Below are 22,754 nucleotides of genomic sequence, written 5' to 3'. Positions count from 1 at the left end.
GTCTGTCTGGAATGGGTGTGCAAAGAAGCATAAGTGACATAAAGCAGGTACAACTGGTTCAGCAACGATGGATCTTGTTCCCAAAATAATGTGCACTTTTTCTATTAATAGTTGTTTAATAAACAACATATAAAATGAAACTTTTAGTATGTGTTTTGTATCTTTATTTATTTGTTTAGAGTATACATTTTAAACCAGTGGGTGTGATTTGGGGGAGTTAGAATCATAGCTTGGGGCTTCGGTTTGAAATTCTTAGTTACACCCCTGTAGAGAAGACAATTCAAAGAGGTACTGTCTGCCTGGGATGACATGCCAGACAAGCCTCGATGCTTCGCCAGAGATGGCTTCCATCTGTCACGCCTGGGATTCAGGATACTGCGAAAGGCTCTTGCCACCCCAATAGTGCCTTTTTTAGGCAAGGCTCAAAAAACAAATCCACCACTGTCACAAGTACTAGTGACAAAACACTGAGGGTCATGCTGCTGAATGCTAGGAGTTTAGACCTCAAAATGCACTCTCTTGAGGCACTCCTCAACATGGAAAACATCGATATTTGTGCAGTAACAGAGACCTGGTTCAAGGCTCAAGAGAACACCCCAACGATTCCAGGCTACAACTCATACCACATATTTCAGCCGCAAAACCTGGACCAAAATACAAAGGGAGAAGGCGTATCCATATTCATCAAGGATAACCACACCTCCAGACTGGCTGCAAAGTATGATGCCTCGGAAATCATCCAAATGCAACTGACAATGGGCAAAACTGCAATCCAGATTGTAGTTTGCTACAGATCACCTTCCCAGCTCCAGGACACGCACTCTTCTTTCCTCGAGGTACTGGAAAACATGAGAGTCCAACCGAACACCCTTATATTGGGTGATTTCAACTACCCAAACATCAACTGGGAAAACTACGGAAGTACTAATACCTATGCTCAGCACTTCCTGGAGTACATTAACTCCAATGCTCTGGACCAGCTTATTAACACCCCCACAAGAGCTAAAAATATACTGGACCTGGTCATTATCAACATGAAGGACAAATGCTCCACACCTGTGGTAAATTCCTCATTGGTCAGATCAGATCATAAACTCATCACCCTAGATATCCACATACCACCCTCACCCCCTGCCCCAAAAGAAACCATGGTGAAAAACTTCTCCAAGGCAAACTTTATGCTACTCAAGACAGAGGTGGAAAACTTCGCTACTTCCCAGCAGAAAGGAAATATGATTGAATCTGCTATATCCTACACAGAAGCACTCTACAAGCACCTACATGAGTGCATGGACCATGCTATCCCAAACAAGACCAAGACCAACTCCTCCAAAAAGAGGAAACCAGTCTGGTGGACCCCGGCCATAAATAAGGTCTATAATAGAAGGAAGAAATTATTGCAAAAAAGAGTAAAAACCCAGGAATGGAGGGGCTCCCTGACCAACCGTAGCAAAAAAGCTAAGAGCCCTCATAAAAATCTCTAAGGCGAGCTTTGAAAGAAAAATCACAACAGACACCAAAGACAATCACAAAGCATTTTTTTAGCTACATCAAAAACCTAAATAACTCGCAGATCTGCTCTGAGCTACAGCATAATGGTTCAAAATTCACAGAACCAACTGACATCGCCAATATACTGGCAGATAGGTTCAGTGCAAACTTCACCCCACCCTTACACCCCCAAAGGGCCCATTTCCATACCAGAAGATTGTACTGCCCCTAAAATCACAGACAATCAGGTGAAAACAGCACTCTCCAAGGCAAGAAACACAGCATCCATGGGACCAGACAGCATCCCAGGCTGCGTACTACATGAACTCCAAAACAAATTAATCCCTCACCTTAATACCATGTTTAACCACAGCCTCACCTCAAGCTATGTGTCCACAGAGTGGCGCATGGCAACAGTTATACCACTCCACAAAGGAGGCGCCACCACTGACCCCGGGAATTACCACCCCATCAGCATGACGAGTCTCGTCTGTAACGCCATGGAGCGCATCATCATGGAACTCAAAAACAAAGACATCAGGAACCTACAAACCCTTGACCCCACCCAGTTTGGGTTTGTAAAGGGAAGAACTTTTCTCCTAAATCTGGTTGACTTTTTTGAAATGGTCACTAAAGCAATAGATGAGGGAAAGGTTGTTCACACAGCATACCTTGATCTTGCAAAGGCCTTCAATACCATTCCCCACTCGGGAATTATTGACAAACTCACCAATCTAAATATAAACCCCTACAATACAAGATGAGTTGCTAACTGGCTCACGGATAGAACCCATTCAGTGAGAACAGAAAACGCTAGCTCCGACTCCAGACCTGTGACTAGTGGTGTACCACAGGGCTCAGTCCTGGGACCCCTCATTTTCGGTATCTACTTCTCAGAGGTACAAGCAAACATGGAGGGACTATGGCTAGCAAAGTTCTCAGATGACTGCAAACCCGGTGCCATAATTGAGACCCCTACCAATGTAGATATCCTTCAAAAGGGTCTTACAGATACGTGGTGCCAAAACCACGGCCTCAAGCTAAATGCCAAAAAGTGCATCATCATCCCCTTTGGGAAAAACCAAGTACCTATGAATTACAACATAGGTGGTAGCCCACTTACCACGGAGAGTGTGATAAGAGACCTAGGGACTCAGGTGGATAGTAACCTCTCCTTCGACAACCATATTGCTAAAGTGGTTAGAAAATCCTTCTACATGGCCCACCTTATCACAAAGGGGTTTGCATCCAGGAATAAGGATGTTATTGTCCCCCTCTACTCATCACTCATTAGACCCATTATTGAGTATAACGCCCAGTTTGGGATGTACCTAACAAGACATCTGCAACAACTGGAGAGACCTCAAAAGTACCTCACAAAGAGGATAACAGGCCTCAAACAGTTGCCCTATGCCATGAGGCTAAAAAAGCTCAGACTGTACTCGGTCGCGTACCAGCTTCTCAGAGGTGATCTCTGCCTGACATACAAGGCTATGTCAAACCCCGAATTGCTAGAAATGCTCCATCTAAGGAAAACCCAATCCACCAGAGCTACACGCTCAAGGCATGTAAACCTGACATCATCAATAAACAGGACTTGGAAGGACAGATTTGTGTCCCAGAAACTTCCCTTGCTGTGGAATAAGGTCGCCATATATGTGAAGCAGGAATCTTGATGCGTGGATGGGAAACAGGAAATTCACCCCAGGAATCACTTTGGTGGCCCTGCTAGACAGGGGTGCAGGAAACTAAACCACTTGGGAGGGAAGCGTAAGCAAAAACATTTTTTTGGCTAGGCTTAATTATGCCCTAGGGCCAATAGCCTAGTGCCTACCTATGAACCTATGAACCTAAAAGCAGGCCAGAGTTGTCCTCAGCAAATAAATTGCTCACAGAGAACAAAGCAGGAGGAGTGTAATGAAGGCTCCACCCCTTTACAGGAAACAATGCAAAACAGGATAAGTTAATGAGTGCATACACAAACGGTATACATGCTGCGAAACCAAGGAGCTCAGGGAGACACTTTGTACAACTTTGCCACACCTGATTAAATGCCTGACTGAAAGCAGCAGTAGATCAGAAGCATTGTGAGACAAGTGCTGCTGCTGAAGAAATTCAACATGTTAGGTCCAAGAACATAGGGATTAAATAGGGTGGCTTCAGGGTGAATTGTCCACAAGTCAAACAAGTCTTAGATAAGTTAGAGTTTTACAACACTAGCAAGTGAAACATTGCTTCACAAGATTTCATTTGTAGTAAATTTGAAACAAAAATTAAAATATATATATATATATATATATGCTTGCTTACATGTCTGCATGCCTTTCTTTGTATGTTTAATTACACTGACTTACATCTTTCTTCATTCAATGTATTTTTTAGGATGGATGGACACCAATTCATTCAGCTGCTTATTTTGGGAATGCTGACAGCCTCAGACTTCTCATGCACTATGGAGCTGTAAAAAACAGTAGTGTCATTTTAGAGAATGAAGATACAGCATCTGAAGTGGAACCAATCATTTCTACTGAGCTCCTGAATTATCCTAACAAAGACGGATGGACTGCGGCCCATATGGCAGCATCAAAGGGCTTTAAGGTATGTTTGAATCTGCATTCGACTATGAAAAGACTAATAGACTATAGATTGTGAAACCATGTTCTGTCTCTGTATAATGTACTTGTATACAAGAAGGTCAGTATTGCCAATAGAAATGTTCTTCAGGATTAGGTAACATAGATATAGCTGTTATAACGATTTAGCCTTAAATGATTATAATGAATGTAAGTACTTTATTGCACAATTGGAATTGCTTAACAGAAGTAACAGTACAAAGTATCTGGATTCAAAAGAGCTTAAACAAAATAAAAATGTTATGATCATTCATAGAAAAATGTTTGCAGTAGGAGGAAGTGTTTCATAAATGGCACAAAGTCGGGGGGAGTCAACAGGGTACAAAGTCTTTCATGGTTCTTACTTGACCAGTCAGATATACATCAGTTTGTCTAACAGGCTTTCTTAATCTATTGTCAGACCTACTCAGTACTGTCTTTATAAAGAATGTACCTTTCCTTTCCAGGGACAAATGCAACAGCAATGTCTTTATGTGTTCTATGTGTAATAATAACTATTTGCAGGTCTCTACTGTCAGCTTTCATCATTTGGTGTTACTATATTAATTTCATTTAATTTTCATTTCAGATTTTTTTTTTAAACAAGGGAAATCTTTATTAATGTATCACTTATAATACCTTTATATAAATGAAAACAAACCATACTGACATATTTTCAGTTGCAAACATTATACACCACTTATAATCTATGCAGTCATTGTCGATGGAACATTACAAAACTCATTCAGTTCCTGCCTTCCCTTAAACCTCATTCCTCCTCCAAATATTATTGTGCATGTATTATTCCCACACTTCCCACTTCTTATATGTAATTTGCTCCTACTACCCATTTTAAAGGTCCACCTCCAGTACTTTTATCTGTGTTACTATATTTAATACTTCAGATTTGTTGTCTTTGTTTTAGCATTTTAACAACCTAATATCTTACCGCTTAACCTCTTAGAACAAAAAATCTGGATAAAGCCTAAAATGATGGGGGGACAAATAGGGACAGATTTTAAATATTGCTCTTACAAACTTATAAAGTTGATAGAATAATAAGTTTTGCACTAGCAATCATTTTCTGAAGGATGTGGAGTCTAAACTCAAATGTTTGTCATTATTTAATGACTTCAGTACTCAGCTATTTGCCAGAAAAGTACAGATTTTAGGAGTAACACACGAAAAATATGAGGCAAAAATCTAGACATTCTGCAAAAAATCTGTACAGTTGAGAGGTATGCATAACACTGAAAAATGTTAAAACAACCACTTAACAGAGTACTTGAACATGTGACCAATACCATATGGTTTGAGTACATGACATTTCAAACTCATCTTTCATATTTCAGTTGATACAATGTTTCAGTATCATATTTTACACGTGCTTGCCCTCATATTATAGTTTTACTTGGCTCTAATGAAACTTTGATGATAGTTGACATGTCTTCCGTAGTGAAAAAACTTCTCACAACTTTCTTGTTAGGTTTATTAAACATATCTTTTTCATTCTTTTTCCAAACTTTTTGGAAAACAAGATGGCTGTTACAGCTGCATAAAGTTCACATTCAAATAGTATATGAATAAATTTCTTTTGTTTTACTTTTTGGCATGTACATGGTGGACTGTCTTCCAGTTTAATTCTTTTTCCCATATATATATTTTTTTTATTTTAACTTTCAAATTTATATTTGAGATAAATTGTAAGTACCTGTTTTTTTTTTCCATTTAACTTGCATTGCTGCATTTAACCGTTATGTTTGCGTAGGTATTCAAATATGTGCTGCTTGATATTTACTGTTTATTTTAATTTGAGCGTTTATTTATTATTTTTAATTTCTGGATGATCGTTATCAATTAGAGATTCTTCTTGCATTAATTCTTGAGGTACTTTAATCCATATTTGGCTAGAATGTGGTCTATATCCACCACATATTCTCTTTTTTTGTTTATTTACGAACATTTGACTATCAGCCATACTTCTCATGTGCTTAAACTAGCTTGCCTGATACAGTATTGTATCCTTTTATCAGCGCTGAACTTGTGTCTCCAATTTTCTTTTGGAAATGATGTTGGCAAGTTCAACAGATTTTGCAGCATTCTGTATACTTCTTCGAGTAGGTTATAGCTCTGTTTATTCATTTACACTTCTGCCGCATATGAACTTAAGCTCTGAGCTTTAGATCTTATCCCCAATGTTAAAGGTTTATTACAATAGTCATCATATTTTTTGTCAAACTTTTTTACAGCTTTTGCTACTTTTGTGTGTTTGTTTGCACATACATTACCTGCTTAGCCCTGCTGTCATCTAACGTTAGTATTAATTCAGTTTACTTTTCATTGCTTGTAAGCTTAATGTAAATGAAAGCAAATCATCCATGAACCCTTTGATTGGAATGGTCAGTATATCTTTATCTGGATCACATATACTTTTTTGACCAGTCATTTATTGGTCAGAGTGATGATTCTAGCCATTTAGTTGTGTGTATTTATTTGTTGAGTGTGCTTCTTTTTGAATGATTTCTTGTGTACAGAGGCAAACATTACAATTGGGAAGGTAAGCATTTCTTGTTTGATTATAAGTTTTGGATGTTCCGTAAGATTTGGCATTGGTGATATGAGGAGTGTTTGCAGGTTAGGGTTAGAATAAGGGTTAGGGTAAAAGTAGATTTACTGTTTTCATGTGTGATGTTTATGGTTAGTTTGTGTGTATGAGTGAGAGAGCAGAAGGTGAGTGTGTTTGTGCAAGTGTTTGCAGCTTAGGATTAGCATAAGGCCTAGGTAAGGGGATAGGTTTAGTGTTGTCCATATGTGCTGCTTTATGTGGTATTATGTCTGAGTCTCCTCTGTAATAGTAGTGTTATGGATAAAATTTTTGTAAGGTTAGCTTTAGAGTTACTGTTAGGGGTCGGAGCAGGGTAAGGGTTAGCATGGATTAGTAAGGAGCTGTGGGAGGGACTGAATACTCTGTCAACTCAGACATATCATTAATTGTCACTCTTTTTTTTTTTTGTAATACCATTTCCACCAGAAGTCTACAATTATTTTTTCATTTCCAGATAGTTTCACCCTGCATTCTAGGTATGTTATGTACCAATAACACAGCTATCATATCATTTCTTTTATCCATTGTATCTTAATTTCTGCTTCATTCTCTAATCATTGCCTGCCTGCCATGTCCTAGCTGCCTATTTTTTCCTATCCTTTACCTGCATAATACGCATGTTCATTCTTATGATCCAAGTTAAATTTACTCTTATTACCTGGAAAGGCATTTTTATTTGTTTTCTGCTTGTTATTCATCTGAAAATCATTTTTATAGAAAACTTTACTTCCCAGCCAAAAAGTCTTAATGACATTTTTCTTCATCAGTTTTGGCCAGCTTAATGGGGATATAAAACTGCTTCTCATTTCAAACTATCTATTCTTTGTACTTTTCTGTATCAACATTGCACACAATATTGCCCATTACTTGGATCTTTCACTTTCTTTGAAGTCATACATAACTTGAATATAAGTTTTTTCAGACCACATTATGGGTAGAGTAATTGTTGTGCTTTATTTTATTTTGTTTCATTTTGAATTTGTTAACTGGAACACCGCACTGATCCCATTCGACCCATTTCAGTCTAAGTCCTTTTCCTTTCTTTCTCCGTGGTTAGTTTTAACCTTGACTCATTATCACTCCCATTGTCCCTTTTACTTCCTTTTTCTCTGACTAAACTTTGTATTCTCCTTTCTTCCTCACTGAGAACTTTCAAGATAACAAAAGACTTTTCTGTGCTTGATGTTTTTTTTTTTCTGCTTTCCCTTGTTTTTTTTTTTCTTTTCTATTTGCCATCTCAGGGATTGGGAGGGTGGCCTAATGGTTAAGGTGTATGCCTTACAAACACAAGGTGCAGGGTTTGAGTCTCACAAGGGATAATTGGCTAAGCTTAAAATGGCTCGCAAGAGCAGTTAGCTTCATACTAATCTATGAACCTATGAATCTCTTTCATATTGAACTGTTTTTCCTTTCTCTTTCTTTTCCTCTGTTACCTTTCATTATCATTTCTTCATATTTTCAGGAGTATTTTGAAATGATAAATATTTGAATCTGATTCTTGTTTACATTCCTTTCTTCCTTTCTTTCTTTACCCTTACCTTTTCTTTCCATCTTCTTTTTGTTCTTTGCATTTCTTTAAGCTCTTTTACCACTTCAGGAATATTAAACATCTAATTTTTAAATGTTCTATGTCTCTGAACTTTACAATTAAGTGGTCAAATATTAGCTTATGAGTTTTTGTTTTTATCAGTCAGACTTTGTAATATCACTTCAAATAACAAACTTCCCTACCTAAAGTTTTCTTTATTCTGAAATTAACTTATTTCTACATACTTTTAAGAGGTAAAGAAGACCTCTTCCAGTTTTCATTCTGATTTGTATCACAGTCACCACTACTACCTCATATCAAGCCTTTTGTGGTCTTATTTTAAAGTAACGTCTAGAAAATGAAGTGATGAATGCCCACTCAAATTCAAAAAAAAAAAAAAAAAGAATTAGTTCTGAATTTCATACCTCTAAGGTCTCCATTCCAATTGAACTGGATGCTGTAGTAACACTGTCCCCTGATGCTGAATTAATTTACTTCCCTTTGTTTTCACAACTGATCATTTGTACATTTTTTTGCTTTAAATTGTTTTTGTGTCTTCTCTTTACAATATGTTCCTTGTCTGTATTTGCTTATATTGCTTTCATTACATTTAATTGTCAGATTTTTCTTCCTAGTAATTGCATTTTCAACATTCCCACTCTGGATACAGTCTTTGTTTTTTTGTGCTTAAGGTGTTGTCAACATCAGCCTTACTTTTGATGTCATATTTTATAATATTCCCTTTTAATGACTTTTCTATTCATAAATATGTCTAGAATGCTGCTATGTTCCTCTTAAGTACTTCTTAGAATATGTTAAAGACAAAAATAAATAAATAATAAAAAAAATTAAAAACAATCAGCAAAATGAATGTCTCAAAAAATAGCCTGTTTCATGTAGTATTTGATGTTTGCATAAAATATTCACAGACCTGCTATAACCAAAGAAAGGTAAATGTGTCTGTAGTGTTACCCATTGAACTCAGCCCCCAGAAGGAGCCATCATTATTATTTATGTTTCAATCTATTTATCAATCTATAATATATAATCTATAATAATGTAATCTATAATATATAAATATATAGATATAAATATATATATATATATATATATATATATATATATATGTGTATATATATATATATATATATATATATATATATAATTTATATTTATATATATATATATATATATTTGTATATATATATATATATATATATATATATATATATAGCTATAGATATAAATATATATATATATATATATATATATAGATATAAATATATATATATATATATATATATATATATATATATATACCTATAGATATAAATATATATATATATATATATATATATATATATATATATATATATATAAGATAGCTATAGATATAATCTATGTTGTTTGTCTTTTGGCTTTTTCCCGGTAAGGGGTCGCCACAGCGGAACTCCGGTCCGCTAATGATTGGCAGTAGATTTTTTACGAAACGCCGAGGTGCCAGCTCAATGCCCAACCTTCAATAAAGGCACACCCATTTATGCACACATGTCTTTCAAATGCTACCCAACCGTGGGGAGGACATGCAGACTCCACACAGAAGGCACTCCCAAGCCATGTCGAGAATCGAATGGGAGAACCTCTTGCTGTGAGGTAACAACACTACCGCCGTACCAACTATAGATATAATCTGTAATATATAAAATATTCAATCTATATATCCCCACTACCCTCCCAATCTGTCTCTGAGTCATCATTAGCTGACTCAATCATTTGCAGCCATCAGAAATTTTATCCCCCCCCCGCCCCCCAACCAGGCAGACACATTCTGGTTTCTACACTTAGTCTGTAAAAGACTCCACACTAAACTGTTATTCTAGCCCTTTCAGTCTCTAAAGAAACATTTACCAATCTGTTTTTATTTCTTCTATGTGATATATCCCCACTACCCTCCCAGTCTGTCTCTGACTCAACAATAGCTGACTCAGTGTCTAACAGCCCTCAGACAAGATAATTTCTTAGGGCATCCAACTGGTAAAATTAAAAATGGCTCTCACTCCTTTTTAAAGAAAAAAAAGCATTAGTAACAAACGAAGGACTAACATTATAGATATGACTTCAGATAGTTTATTTTTGAATTGCACATACCTTGATTGGCTCACTCTGCTCCCCTACCCTGCCCCCAATTACCACCTACTCCTGCGTACTCTGGATTTATAGGTAACCTCCTTTATAAAGACCCTCCCATTATCTTCCCATTATCCAATAATTACATCCCTCAGCACCATCTGCACACACCCTTCCACTTCCCAAGTCCTAGCCTCTTTCTTCACATCTCACCCTCCTATTTGGGTCTATATTACATCACTGAATGCTTAAAAAAGCAAACGGTGATTAATCGACCCTATGTAAGCAAAAGCTTACAATATCGAACTGTCAGAACAGCGATTTTTTCCAAGGGAAAACAAAAATCGCTGTTCCAACAAAAAAAAAAAAAAAAAAGAAAAGAAAACACTTTATAACATTAAATTAAGTGGGGGGCTTAGCCCACCACACCCCCGATATGGGGGTCTGCGCCTTCCACACCCCCTACTTAAATATACCAACTCCGAGACCGCACTACAGTGCCAAAAACGGCAAAGTACCAAAACGGCCAAGCAAATTCTTTCCCAGGGAAAAAATTTGCTTTCATGCCGCTTCAATATTTTGCCATTTCAGTCTTTTATGTTTGACCAAGACGCATTCAAAAGAATGCATCTTTGGTCTTCTAATAGTAACCTTCCTATTACCTAATCATAGTAAAACAACTCAGCTTTCCCCTCTGCCTACTCTGGTTAAGATATTCTCACTTCTCTACACAATCGTCTAGCTAAATTCAGTATACACACCCCCATATCCATCACTCTTATGTCTACTGTCTCATTCAGCACATCTACTCTCTTCATCCTTACTAGCTGCTACACCCCAGATATCCCTTAACAAAATCTACCCCTCTATTATCAATTTAATTTTCTACATCCCTTAGAAGTCACCCATACAAGATAGCAGCATGCTACTTTACATCCTCTTACCACCCATTCTAATTTTCTTCTCTGGATTGTCATCCTATCACACTATCCTCCTATACCCTTCAATATCCCCCACTCTTATCCACACTGTATTGCCCTTCTATTTAAGTCTGCATTTCTCTGTCTCCCCCTCCCTCTTTACTTTCTCCTACATTCAGCTTCATAAACTAAAACATTTCAACATCCCTCTCTACTCTCCCAAACATAGACTCGAATCCACTGCCTACTGCATTACTTTTTTCACCAAACTAACACTATTTCCTGCTGTACTTTTACTAGATGGGGACATCCACCCCAGTCCCAGTCCATCCCTTCCCACCAGTACTGCCAGCACTGTCAAACCCACAAAGTACCAAACCTTCTCCTCTCCACCTAAATACCTATCACTCTCTTCCATAAACCTACAGAGTCTTCCAAACAAAATAACAAAATTTCATGCTTGGATTGCCCACCACTCTCCCCACATCTTATCTCTCTCAGAAACTTGGCTAAAACCACATATTACAAATTCCAAAATTCTACCTCCCGGATGTAACATCTTCCGGCAGGATAGACTTTCTAAAAAGGGGGGAGGTGTCACCATCCTATACGCACAACGATCTAACCCCCCCCCCTCTCCTTACCACTCCCAGACCTCTCCCCAGCAGAACTTACCTTTCTTAACTATCATCTCAACCCTCATAAAAACTGGCCATAGTGTCTATCTACATACCCCCTGGCAACAGCATTCCAGTCCTTGAAAATATCTTATCTTGGATCTCCCGGAGTATATCATATGAAATAATCATACTAGGTGATGTTAATATTGATTGGAATAAGCTCTCCCCTAATCACCCCAGTTTCTCTAGTAACTTATTTGTCTTCAGTCAACTTATTTCTTCTCCCACTCGCATACACAAAAACTTCAACTACATTCTTGATTTGATCTTAACTTCTAACCCCAGTCAGTTTCACAATCCCACCACCTTATCAGACTCAATAAGTGACCATCTCCCTATCTCGATACTAAGGCTACCTTCTCAAATCCCTAAAACCCACCTCTATAAACAGTGCTGTAACCTATCCATATTCAGTGCAGAAACTTTTAACTACCACCTCTCCCTGATCAACTGATCTCACCTGTATAGCCTTCCTCTAAATGATGCTGTTCTTGAATTTAACAAAATTTTCCTAAACATACTAAATGCCCTAGCTTCCATTAGGAAAATTAGGATCAAACCAAATCCCACCCCCTGGCTCTACAAAGATACCCTTTCCACCATGAAACTTAAAGACAATACCTGGAAACGATGGTCTAAGTCTAAATCTCCTTCTCTCCTCCTTAAATATAAAGAACTCAGAAACATCACTAAAAAATATTATTCAGTACAAAACGAAATTCTGTCAAGAAGCCCAATCCACCCAGTTTTCTAATCCAAAAAATTTCTGGCACACTATGAACAGTATACTCCACCCTGGTAATCCCTCTACCCCCAACCCCTTCCCTGACAAAACCTATCTTGAAACCACCACTCTTCTAAATAACTACTTTATAGACTCTATCAGAAAACTAACCCCCTCCAGACTACAGTCAAAAACTACCTTTAACCCCCTCGACCACCCAGTCCCAGTCACCCTTCTCCCTGAAACATGTTTCCACTGCCTATATCAAATCCCTTCTTCTAAAACTGAAACCTTGCCAAACCTCTTTTGACAACCTATCCCCACAATTTCTTAAACTTGCTGCCGACTGTATAGCATATCCCATCTCAATTCTTATTAACGGTTCTATCACAGAATCCTCATTCCTTGAGATCTGGAAATCTTCCTATATTATTCCACTTCACAAGGGCAGTAACTCTACCGAACCTACCAATTACTGACCAATAGCCATCCTTTCCCGCTCTCAAAAATTCTCAAGAAATGCATTCATAGGCAACTTATGTCCTATTTACTTCATGAAAACCTCCTTACCCCCTCTCAGCATGGATTTAGACCACACCACTGCACATCCATAGCCCTGCTATCTTTTACCCAGACTGTAGCAGAAGCAAGGCACAAGAATAAACTCATATCATGTGTGTTCCACGACCTCTCCAAAGTTTTTGACGCCATCTCCCACCCTAAACACCTCTCTAAACTATCCAAACTTAACCTCTCCACCTCCATTATCCTCTGGTTCTCCATCTAGCTCAACAACCAACATCAGTCTGCTAAATGGCAGATTTCCTACACACCCTTCTTACCTATCCAAACTGGTGTCCACCAAGGATCCATCCTTGGCCCCCTTCTTTTTAATATTTTTACCAATGATCTTCGCTCCATGTGTACCTCATCTTCACTAATCCAATATGTGGAGGATTCTGCCCTTATCGCCTTCTCTGACAACCCCACTGACCTACACTCTCTCACACAGACTTCCTTTAATATCATTGAATACTGGCTGACTGACAACCAATGAATCCTTAACCCAAAGAAAACCAGATTCCTTCTTTTCCTTCTAAAACCGTTATCCCATCTTAAAACGTCTTTCAGTCTCTCTTCTCTTGACAACACCAATATCTATGCAGACTCCACTACAGAACTTCTAGGAATCACTATTGATGACCAACTGAAATTTGACCATCACATCCTACAGTCCATCAAAAAGGCCAATCAAAAACTAGGTTTGCTGTATAGACACAAAAAATTCTTAACTAACACCGCTAGGACCTCACTTGCACAAGCCTATCTTCTCCCCTGCCTACTCTGCAGTTCCCCTATATTCAGAAACATCCAAGCAAATCTCCTAACCAAACTAGAACAAACCTAAAACCAGATAGCCAGATTTGCCTGTAATCTCCCCTACAAATCCCATAACTGCCTCGTACTAAAAAAAACTTCAGTGGCTCGAGTACCCATAACTACTCTAACTTTCACAGCTACAAATTGCACATTCTCTTTTCTACAAACCTGAAAACTGTCCCTCCCTCTCCACCCTCCTATCCCTCTACAAACCTATATGATCTCTCCATAGCACTGATCAAGCACTACTGAACAACTACAAGTCCAACAAATCTATTGGCGGGTTACTTTATAAATGCTCCATTTCTCAAACCTGGAACAAACTCCCATCTAACATACGACATATCCAATCTTTGCTCCTGTTCATAGGTTCATAGATGTGTACTAGGCTAATGGCCCTGGAGCCTTTACATGCCTAGCCCATAGGATCACCCTGACATTGTGCCACCCAACCTTAGTTCCTAGTGCCTCTGTCGAATAAAGCCACTGGAGTGATCCCCACGGTGAATTTTCTATTTCTTGAAGAGGGCCATTGAGGTGCTCTGTTTGAAAAGTATGGGAAGTGTATTCCATAGCATGGGCAGTCTCTGGGTCATGGTCCTGTCCCTCCAGCTTGTTTTGTTGATTGTGGTAATGAGCTTGAGGTCTCTGGGGCGTGTGGTGTGGAGGGATTGGGATTTCGTTAGATGTAGCATTTCTAACAGAAATGGGTCAGACATGGATTTGTAAGTCAAGCAGAGATCACCTCTAAGTAGGCAATATGAGTCAGAGAATAGTTGTTGTTTTTTGAGTCTGTCCATATAAGACAAATGTTTAAGACCTAAGATCCTCTTTGTAAGGTACTTTTGCGGCCTCTCCAGTTGTTGTAGGTGTCTAGTGAGGTACATGCCAAATGGGGCATTGTACTCGATGATTGCCCTAAAGAGGGAAGAGTAGAGGGAGACAATGACTTACTGCATGTCTTTGGAATGTGGAAGGAAACTGGAGCACTCAGAGGAAATGCACGCCATGACAGGGAGAACATGCAGACTCCACACAGAAGACACCCCAGCTAAGAATCGAACCAGACAACCTCTTGCTGTGAGGCGACAATGCCATCAGCTCTATCCATATACAGATATATATATATACACGCACACACACACATATCTATATATATATATATATATATATATATATATATATATATATATATATATATATATATACACACACACACACACACACACACACACAATCTATATATATATATATATATATATATATATATATATACACACACACACACACACACACACACACACACACACACACACACACACATATATATATGTATATATATATATATATACACACACACACACACACACATATATATATATATATATATATATATATATATATATATATATACACACACACACACACACACACACACACACACATATATATATATATATATATATATATATATATATATATATATACACACACATATTCACATATGTATCTATGTAGAGAGCGAGTGAGATTCATAACGTCTGGACATGCACACACTCTCACAAAATGACAGATTGATAGAAAGAGCACTTCAACTAGTGGAATTTGGGGAGTAAAATGGAGTACTTAGAGAAAGGCTTTATGGACAACAGAAGTGAGTGCATGCAGCATCTACAAAAACAATGATCATGATCAAACTCTAGCAGCGATGTAGTAGCTTTAAACTCTGAGCCACTATATTGACGGCCACTAAGCCCTCTCCTTCCCATAAAGGCTAAAAGCTGCACTCCACTGCCTTGAATTTAAAACCCATATCATGCCACTAGTAATACCCCTTTGGAAGCAGTGCTGCGGTGGTACTGCAGTGTAAAAGAGCTTTTGAAATGTGGTGCACCCAAGAGTACACTTATTAGATGCAGATTACTGTTTCCAAACAGCAAACTCAGAACCAAACCCACACTACTCAGCTGTAGAACGAACTCTCAGAAGTGCCCATGTCAACCCTTGGTTGGAAAACACGGATTCTGCCCAAAAAAATTAATTGTACACACAAAGACGAAGACAAGAAAGGCACAGTCAGAATCTCATAGGACGTCCATCATGTTTATTCGAGCTATCAAAGCGCAGTTCCAGATATACAAATTACTGTTTTCAGAGATGTCTTCAGTACAGCTTAGGAGAACAGCTTCATTCGTACAATTCATTTTTGGGGTGCACCACATTTCAAAAGCTCTGTTACACTGCTGGACCACCGCAGCACTGCTTCCAAAGGGGTATTACTAGTGGCATTTTTTCCTCCCTGCTGGGTGGCTTATTCCCCATCCCCTGAAGGCTACTTCAAGAAAACCATATCATAGGAATGACAGACAGCAGAAAATGTAGACATGGCAGTTTACCTACTCCCCATTTCTAGTGTAAAAGTCAGAGGAATTGATTGTCTCTATTCTGTCTGTTGAATACATGAAATGTAATCCGTAGTGAAGCTGTTTTGTTCAGTCTTTGCCCTGATTTATTTGACTTACCAATACATTTTTGTTAAATGATCTGGGGAATTTTAGACTTCTTAAAGTTTGGTACTTTTATATTTCATATATTCCAGCCAGCTGTTAACAAAGTAGACAGTAAACTCTCTTGCAGCATGATTAATTCTCATTTTTCATATGAGTGCTCTGCTTTCAGAATGTCATACAAGTTATTTTTTTAACAAACAATCTTGGAAAATGGTGGGGGTTCTCTGTTGTCTATTCTCTGACTTCTTACTGACTTTTAGCAGCCCTACTGTATTAAAACATAATGTGATATGACATCCTTTTGATTGGTGCAGATGTTACAAGAATGTGAAAAATACTATTTTGCCCTCATTTCTGTGTGCAATTCCTCATTCATGTGATTTTTTTGTATGTTTCCCCACATAATATCATATTCTTTGTACTTGCTAAAAGAATGTGCATTATTGTAATAACTTTACAGTTCTCTTAAGCAACTGAAATTCTTATGATCAGTGAGATTTTAACTATTTGAAATTGGGTGTTTCAAGTTAGTTAATGAGCTGATCTAAAGGAATGCTATACCCAAAGGGTAGATTTTTCGGGTTCCTATTAGATGACCGAAGGTGCATTATATCAAATGCGTCTTGGTCAAACTTAAAACAACGAAAAGGCAAAATAGTGAAATGGCTTTTAAGCAAATTCTTTCCCTGGGAAAGAATTCGCTTGGCCGCTTCCGTTACTTTTCCATTTTCGGCACTGTAATGCAATCTCGGAGTTGGTATATCTAAGTAGGGGGTGAGGGGGGCACAGCCCCCCACATTGGGAGGTGTGGGGGCAACCCCCCCCCACTTTATGTATTATTTAAATTTCTTTTTTCTTTCTTTCTTTTTTTTTTTTTTGGAACAGCGATTTTTTTCCCCTTGGAAAAAAATCGCTGTTCTGAGCTTTCGAGATTGTAAGCTTTTGCTTACATGGGTTCGATTATTCATCTTTCGCTTCTTTAAGAGTTCGATGATATAATATAGACCCGATTTTTCTATGCTGTAAAGTAAAAACTTAAATTCCTTACCTGCCACAGGAATTCAGGCATTCCAACATAACAAGTCTCATTAAATTGCCAAATGAAGCTGATGTGCAGTGTTAGATTGAGTCTGAAATCTTATAAAACATGCTCTGCAGTGCAGGGATATTGGTCTGGGTGTGTATGAAAGGCAAGAGAACAGCTAGAGGGGTTTTCAGAGCTAGAAGGGGAGACAGAAATACAAAAACCATGCTGTGCAGTGATGTGGCATGACTAGGTAGTGCAGTTACTGTCTCAGCCCTTCTGATTCTGTCTGAGCTGTGCAGTGCTGTGGCATGACTAGGTAGTGCAGTTACTGTCTCAGCCCTTCTGATTCTGTCTGAGCTGTGCAGTGCTGTGGCATGACTAGGTAGTGCAGTTACTGTCTCAGCCCTTCTGATTCTGTCTGAGCTGTGCAGTGCTGTGGCATGACTAGGTAGTGCAGTTACTGTCTCAGCCCTTCTGATTCTGTCTGAGCTGTGCAGTGCTGTGGCATGACTAGGTAGTGCAGTTACTGTCTCAGCCCTTCTGATTCTGTCTGAGCTGTGCAGTGCTCTGACATGACTAGGTAGTGCAGTTACTGTCTCAGCCCTTCTGATTCTGTTTGATAGTGAATACTAATTAACTAGTATTTGGGATGCCAGTGACTTGGAATTTGATGGCTAGAAAGCAGAATTAGTATGGCCAGTATTGTAGTCACAGGCCATGGCATTAATAGGCATGCTTAGTGAAGTCATAATAGCACAGTGCATCAATGCCATTTGACATTTTTATAGGTAATATATGTCAGAACTGTTCTTGTGTTTTATACGACCCCCAAGGAAAGGTGAGAAAAGTATGTTTTTTTCTTTATAAAGTGAAAAAAAGTATGGCCTAATTATTCCTTTAAGAGATAATAAGTTGTGAAACTGCAAGAGTTTTAAACATCTGCAGAAAAGGTTCATGCATTAAACAAAATACAACGGTTCCCACTTAGTTAAGTGCTAGATACCTACAAATTAAGGTGAGACTGATCCAACCTAATTAAAACTATTGAAAGGTACATATTACATGTGCAGAAATGGTGCCTCTCTAACGTTCTGCTAATTTTGTAAACTAAAGATGTATTTTAATTATTTATGAGGGCACAACTGTGTGTGCAGATGCTGAGCATCCGCTTTGAAAAATAGTGTCAGATTTTTGACAGGTTGTCCTTTTCATGTTTCTATAAGACTGACATGTGAAGATTGATTTGCCACAAATGAGGTAAACTTCCAGAAGAATTTCATAAATGAAATGGACCACATGTGCTGTCAGTTGTCATACTGCCCGCGATGCATTAATTAAGCCAGCAGCTTACTACGGTGCTGATGTTTTCCTTGGAGTAAGTGTCAGGCACCTTTTACATGAGTCAAAATATTGGTGGAAACAAAAGTGACACTGTCAAGCAGAAAGATTAATAAACTGAGAAAAAAAGTGCATGTGGTTACTGTGCAGTCTTTTTTTCTTGAAATTGATTAAATGTGATTGAGAAACGTGTGTGTGTGTGTGTGTGTGTGTGTGTGTGTGTGTGTGTGTGTGTGTAGGTGGTTGTCCATGTATGTGCATTTGAAACTGTTTATCTGTCTGCTGTTGTGTTAGATTGTTTATTATTTTTTTCTGAGATGGCCTGATATTAAAAAAAGTTTAAGGCAGCAATGTGCACAAGATTTGTTTTAAGTTTATTTTTAGTAGCCAGATGTCTTGTTTCTTAGTGTTTAACTCCAGATTAATCTGTTTAAATCACTAGAATTTATGTTTCACACTAAATATCCTTACAATTTAACTCTGCATGAATGTTGAAAACATCACTATCCTGAGCCAGGTGAATAATGCAGGGAAATCCTGGGCACTGCCACCCTGGATATGTCAGTAGATTACACGGTCAGATGTCCAGCTAGTGTGCTGGACAACAAGACTGTATGACCTGTGGTAAAAAACAACTAATAAAAGAAAAAACACTGCAAGGTGCAGTCCAGAATTAAATAACCAACTGAATTAGCATTTAAAATTTATTCAACTGCTTTCATCCCATCTGTTGTGTGTTATTTAATTCTCCACTATGCCTTTCAGTCCTTTTTGTTTTATTAGTGTGCTGGACAACTGACCATCTTCCAAACAGCTTGCTATACCTATGTTTGGGTAGTAGGTTTTATGTTACTTGTGTAATGCACACCCCATCCCAAAGTAAATGTGTGTCAGGTGCATCAGGTCAAAGAGAACAGATTATGGTGATTTAGACACGTCTGCAGAAAAGCAGAAGACAATCTGGTGAGGAAGATTTAGGACAGACAGGAAGAAGGTAAGAGGAAACAAGGATGTCCAGTAAAGAGGAGGATGGATTGTGTGAAAGAAGATCTGCGACAGTCAGGCATGAGTGTTGAAGAAAGTAGGAGTGTGGCACTGAATCGAGAGGGGTGGTGACAGTTAACACAATACCCCGACCCTGTGTAGGAACTGGGAAAAAGGGGACTGATGTTGATGATGATGATGGTGATGGGAATGATGATAATGATGATGGTGATGGTGATGGTGATGATGGTGGTGATGATGATGATGGTGATGATGATGGTGATGCTGATGATGATGATGATGATGGTGGTGATGATGATGATGATGATGGTGACGATGATGATGACAATGGTGGTGATGGTGATAAGGGTGATGGTGGTGGTGGTGGTGATGATGATGATGATGGTGGTGATGGTGATGATGATGATGATGATGATGATGGTGAGATGTATAAAATCATGTTGGAAAGCAGCCTGATCAACCATTGACAAAATATGTGGATTCTGCTAAACAGCCGATAATAACAGACATGTCTAGAAGTTAACTAAAAAGTTAATTAGAAAAACAATACTTTTTATGTGGCCCCTTATGGTGCAGTGTTGAATTTGTTCCTGTATTGCAGATGACATAGGTTTAAAAGTGGCTGTGCATTCCTGGAGAGATGAGTATGAAGTAAATGCCTTCTTTCCTTCCTTCATTGGCAATGGCACACCTGCAATAGAAGCTGAAGGTTCAGTTTAATATAAACATCATTAGATGATGGAGGCAGTTGAATGCCAACTGCCATTCCAAAATGTCTTCCTCCTTAATGTGAATAAACCACATGCCTGACTGTAATGACATTGCTTCTTTAGACTTTCCATGTCACATATACACACTACTTCCCCAGCTGCCTTAACATCTTATGGCAGACTTGATACCCGTCAGTTCTTATGTTTGGTTAAACCCAAAAGGTATGGGCAGAGGCACACATGCAACAGGAAGAGCAAAAGCCCACACTGTATCCCTGAGAGTGGATGGCTACTTGGCTGCTTTGCTATAAAGTGTAAAACAGGAAGAAAAAGTACAGTAACTGTCATTTATAAATAGTGAAAGCAGATAGCCATTAAAGGACAATATGCATCATTTATTTTCATTTAGTCATAAGATAAGTCCTATGTTAAACAGAATTCCAGGTTTGAGAATAGTGATTGCATGAGAGTTACAGCTGGGATTTTGGAAGTAGGAATATTGCCACTCTTTTTGCATGTACAGTGAGATGTGTGGTTTGTTGAGTGTAGAGTTCTGAGCCTGCAGTAAATGAACATTTAACAGTGTGAGTGGACAGTAGAGTTGTCCACCAGTGTGAGTGGACAGTAGATCTGTCTACCAGTGTGAGTGCACAGTAGAGCTGTCAGCCAGTTTGACTGAGAAGCAGAGCTGTCCACCAGTGTCTGTGGGCATCAGAGCTCTCCGCCAGTTTGCATGGCCAGCAGAGCAATCTGCCAGTATGTGTGGGCAGCAAAGCTGTCCAGCAGTGCATGTGTTAAGCAGAAATGTGGGCCAGTACAAGTGGGCAGCACAGCTCTCTACCACTGTGAGTGCACAGCAGAGCTGTCTTCCGGTACAAGTGGGCAGTAGAGTTGCCCTCCAGTTTGAGTGGAAAGCAGAGCTTTCCACCAGTGCAAATGGGCAGTAGAGCTGTCCACTAAGTGTGAGTTAGAAGCAGAGCTGTGATAACACAATCTAGAAATGAAACAAAATCTTTTAGCGACAAGATAATGACCTGTAACACTGCACATCTGCAGTCCTAGTAAGCTGCTTTAAAGACTGGTCATTATTATTTGAGCCCTGTTATGGAAGGCTGAATCAAGGGGAAAGATGACCCTAGTTTTATATAAGGGTTATCTTTACATATGCTGCTTCACTGATAGGTTCATAAGTAAGTACTAGGCCAGCTACCCTTGTGGGCCATTTTAAACCTAGACAACATCCCTTTTTGTGTATTGTCAGTGTGTTCCCTGGGGTAGATGACTTTCCAAATTTACAATAATGCATTGTTTGGCATTAGTTTCAGTCCATGATTTTGGCACTATGTATTTATTTGAGATGAACCTTCTTGTAGGATGGCTAAGACATTTGGGGATTCAATCACTGCTCCTAGCTTGCAGCCATCAGATGATTCTACTGTGATTACCATCACTGATTCTCCTTCAGATCTCATCTCTAAAACGCAGGCTGATTTCACCTCTGTGGAATCATGGCTCACTAAAAGTCAGCTAATCCTAAACCCTAAAAAACAAAATTCCTACTCCTTCTCCCAAACACATACCCATCTCAAATCCCCTTTACCATACTGTCTCTCAGTAAGACTCCCATAGTTGCTGAAACAAGTACTAAACTCCTAGGTGTCACAATAGATGATCAACTTAAATTCGACTTGCACATCAACAACTGCATCAAGAAAACTCATCAAAAACTAGGCCACCTTTATAGAACTAGAAAGTTTCTCACTTACAAAGCTAAAGTAACCCTATCTCATTCCTGTTTATTACTGAGTCCACTATACAGCTCCCAGATTCTCATGAACCCTAATAATACACTCCTAGCAAAACATAACTCAACCTATAATAAGATTCTCTGCCCAACATACCTTTAAAACTCATCACCATGTCTCATTTAAACACCTAAACTGGCTGGATCTACCCTATTTGCTTCTTCTCTCTCAGCTCCAGATCATTCGTTCTATACTATATCAGCCTTACTACTGCCTAGCCTGTCCTCCTTTATATCTCACTACTCTCCCACTAGACTACTCTGCAGCTCTAACCAAGACTTACTATGTATCC

The 22,754-nt window shown here is 38.6% G+C and overlaps 1 protein-coding gene across 5 annotated transcripts in view; it reads left to right on the top strand.

Moving 5' to 3' along the window:
* The window catches only part of CTTNBP2 (cortactin binding protein 2), a 1,390,380-nt gene that overhangs the window by 913,675 nt on the left and 453,951 nt on the right, over positions 1-22,754 (top strand). For all 5 annotated transcript variants that reach the window (XM_044088722.1, XM_044088723.1, XM_044088724.1 and 2 more), the window contains exon 8: positions 3,874-4,089. In XM_044088722.1, coding sequence (XP_043944657.1) covers positions 3,874-4,089 — 216 coding nt within the window. The remainder of the gene's footprint in view (positions 1-3,873; positions 4,090-22,754) is intronic.

Source organism: Protopterus annectens, chromosome 11.part0, assembly GCF_019279795.1.
Source record: "Protopterus annectens isolate FY-2018-M chromosome 11.part0, PAN1.0, whole genome shotgun sequence".
Lineage (NCBI taxonomy): Eukaryota > Metazoa > Chordata > Ceratodontiformes > Protopteridae > Protopterus > Protopterus annectens.
This window is presented reverse-complemented; position numbering and strand designations above follow the sequence as displayed.